This window comes from Gobius niger (genome assembly GCF_951799975.1).
Source record: "Gobius niger genome assembly, chromosome: 4".
Lineage (NCBI taxonomy): Eukaryota > Metazoa > Chordata > Actinopteri > Gobiiformes > Gobiidae > Gobius > Gobius niger.
In genome coordinates this window covers 29,583,019-29,585,583 of record NC_136855.1, presented here as the reverse complement: position 1 = coordinate 29,585,583, position 2,565 = coordinate 29,583,019, and the positions used below count along the sequence as shown (strand labels likewise).

Sequence of the window (2,565 nt, the reverse complement as noted above, 5' to 3'; positions counted from 1 at the left end):
TTTTAAATTCAGTTACAATCAGTGGCATGCTGGGTAATCAGGAGAGTTGGGAAATTTCCCGGTGGGCTGCGGCTCAATAACAGACTCTCACAGTGGGGCTATTACAGACCTCTAGGCTTTGTCTGGGCTACAGTAGTATTCTGGGGTCTGCTCATAATCATTAAGACACGAATAAAGTAAAAACAACTTTTTTTTTCATGTAAACTATAACTTTCACATAGTACTTTTAAGTCAGAGGTCTGCAAAAGGTATATCCCATTGGATGCTGAACTCTTCTCCGGGCTAGTCAAAGGTCTGATCAGGTGGGGATGAAAAAGAAAGACATTAGCGACCCATGTGTAAAAATTAAAAGTGGATAAATAAGATATATTTAATTTGTATAACGTGGTCTGCTCACTCTGAAGATGTGTCAGCCCCAGGAAAAAGGGTCGGTTCAAACGATAAAACGCCCAGGCTGAAAGCAGTGCCCAGCACGCCACTGGTTACAATCCAATTGGTGCAAGATTTAAGATTTGACCACAGTGTAATGTTGGCTTTATCACAACATTGCTCTTTCAGCCATCCTAGTGGCTGATTTGGTTAGAATGAATGGAATTACTTAGTTAAGTATAACTTTAGTGAACATTAGCTTCTAGTGGAGCAATCGCACATGCCTTGACACAGACACTGACAGAAGCCATAGACTAGACATACAGTAAGGCTTGAGGGCACCAGACTCACACACACAATGCCAAGTGTTACTCTTTGAATCACTAACAAGTATATCCCCAATGGTAACGACCCGAAATATAAGAACCCAAGCAGCCAGACTAGTATACGTGGTACATGATTACACAATTTCGACAAAGCGTCTTGTTCGGCTGTCCCATTCGACCCAATTGAAAGTGAGTCTAGACTTTGCTCTGCGTAAGCATCCGAGCTTCCATTGCGAGATCTGGAATTCCTGGGGACCTCCATTATTGTGATGACCAGGCAGTTGGACGAATCGTGCGACGGACTGGCCGAGGAGAAACTCTTCGGAGTCAGGACCACTTCCCCGTTGAGGTCAGAGCTGCCGGATTTGTCCCGAAAGGCTAAGTGGGACATAATGTTGGAGTCGTCAGGCAGGGCTGACACCTCGTATTCTGTGATTTCAATCTGGTGGCGGCAAAACGGGCAAGAGACTGAGCCTGCTGGATCTGTGTTGTCCAGGATTTTAACAAGACAACGACCACAAACGCGATGAAGACAGTCCAAGATCTTAGGTTTGCGATTGTGGACATTGTAGCGCTGGTAGCAAATCTTACACTCCAATTCTTCGAACGGAGGAGACTCTTTCTCCTGGGATTCCCCAGGAGGACAGCTCATCTTAGAATCATGTTCTGTAAAAAGAAAGAAACACAGGTCACAGGAAGAGCCAGAAAATTGGTGTTTTAGGAGTTCTCAAGGTGCAACATAAAGTGATTTGTATTTGTGGCATGTTTGGCCACTTTGAAAGGTCAGGGCTCTGGCTGCTTCTCCGCTCTGTTTCTGGTGGTAATTAATAATGTATGTGGTGGGATTTGGATTAGGGTGTCCTCCCAGGGATCTCTATGGCACTGTGAGCGCCAGGAATACTATTGATCTTCTGGGTAGTGAAAGGCCAGCTGCTTCTTCCTTTTTGCGGTATTTTTGGAAAGTTTACAATTATAGTTTGGCAATGGGACTATATTTTGTAATATGACGTTATATATGGGGAGTGCAGGATTGAATTAGGTTTTGCAAAGGAAATAGAAGCATACAGACTTCTTTAAATGCATAAAGTAAAATGATGTGTTCGCAGCATCTTCTACAGGCTAATGTGTACTGACTTATTTTGATCCTGTGATAGACCTGCATTAAGCTCGTCATTCATCTTAACGTCAAAAAGCTATATCCATTTATCTACAAACTTCACTCAGCGAAACCTGAAAATTGAAAGGATCTCTGCTTCACCCCAATTCTTTGTTGTCTTGTTTGTTTAGAGTAATATCACTAGCAGAGATGTTATGAATCAGATTCAAATTTTATTTGGGAAATGGGGGAATTGTTTCTGGCATTTCACAATGCCCAAACACTACAACAAAAAGGCAGCAGTCTGCTCAGTGTGCTTACTGATAACAACTATGCCAGAACAACATTGTAAACCATCAGTAAAGTGCTTAAATACCCGATGCATATGTTCTTGTCTATCACTGCTTCTGAACAAGACCCTTTCTGTGCTATATTAAGTAAAGTCTTTCATGCCTTCATTCATTTATGACCATGAAATATAGATCGAAAGGTGAATGTCGGCTTGCTGAATGTTGGCTTGCCCTCTTCAATATTTCAGTCACTAGGCTGTTGCTTCAGAGCACTTTTGTCAGAATGAAGTAACACCCACTACATCAATCCAAACTCTTGGCATTCCCCCAAAGCTTCTGATGGTTCCATTTATGTTGCATAAAGGTATGGGTTTGTGTGAGGACATTACAAATGTCAACAGTTTAACTGGCAAACATCAACATTGCGCCCCATGCTTTTTGTATGTATTGTTTTTTGTACCTTTTTTCTCTTTTTCTTCTTCTT

The 2,565-nt window shown here is 42.0% G+C and overlaps 1 protein-coding gene across 1 annotated transcript; it reads right to left on the bottom strand.

Annotated features, from left to right (window-relative positions):
- Positions 1 to 367: 367 nt before the first annotated feature.
- On the bottom strand, positions 368 to 1,387 carry LOC306962150 (E3 ubiquitin-protein ligase RNF182). Its single transcript, XM_079555222.1, has one exon. The coding sequence runs from the start codon at positions 1,345 to 1,347 to the stop codon at positions 625 to 627; it is 723 nt and encodes a 240-aa protein (XP_079411348.1). The 5' UTR covers positions 1,348 to 1,387; the 3' UTR covers positions 368 to 624.
- Between the last annotated feature and the right edge of the window lie 1,178 nt (positions 1,388 to 2,565).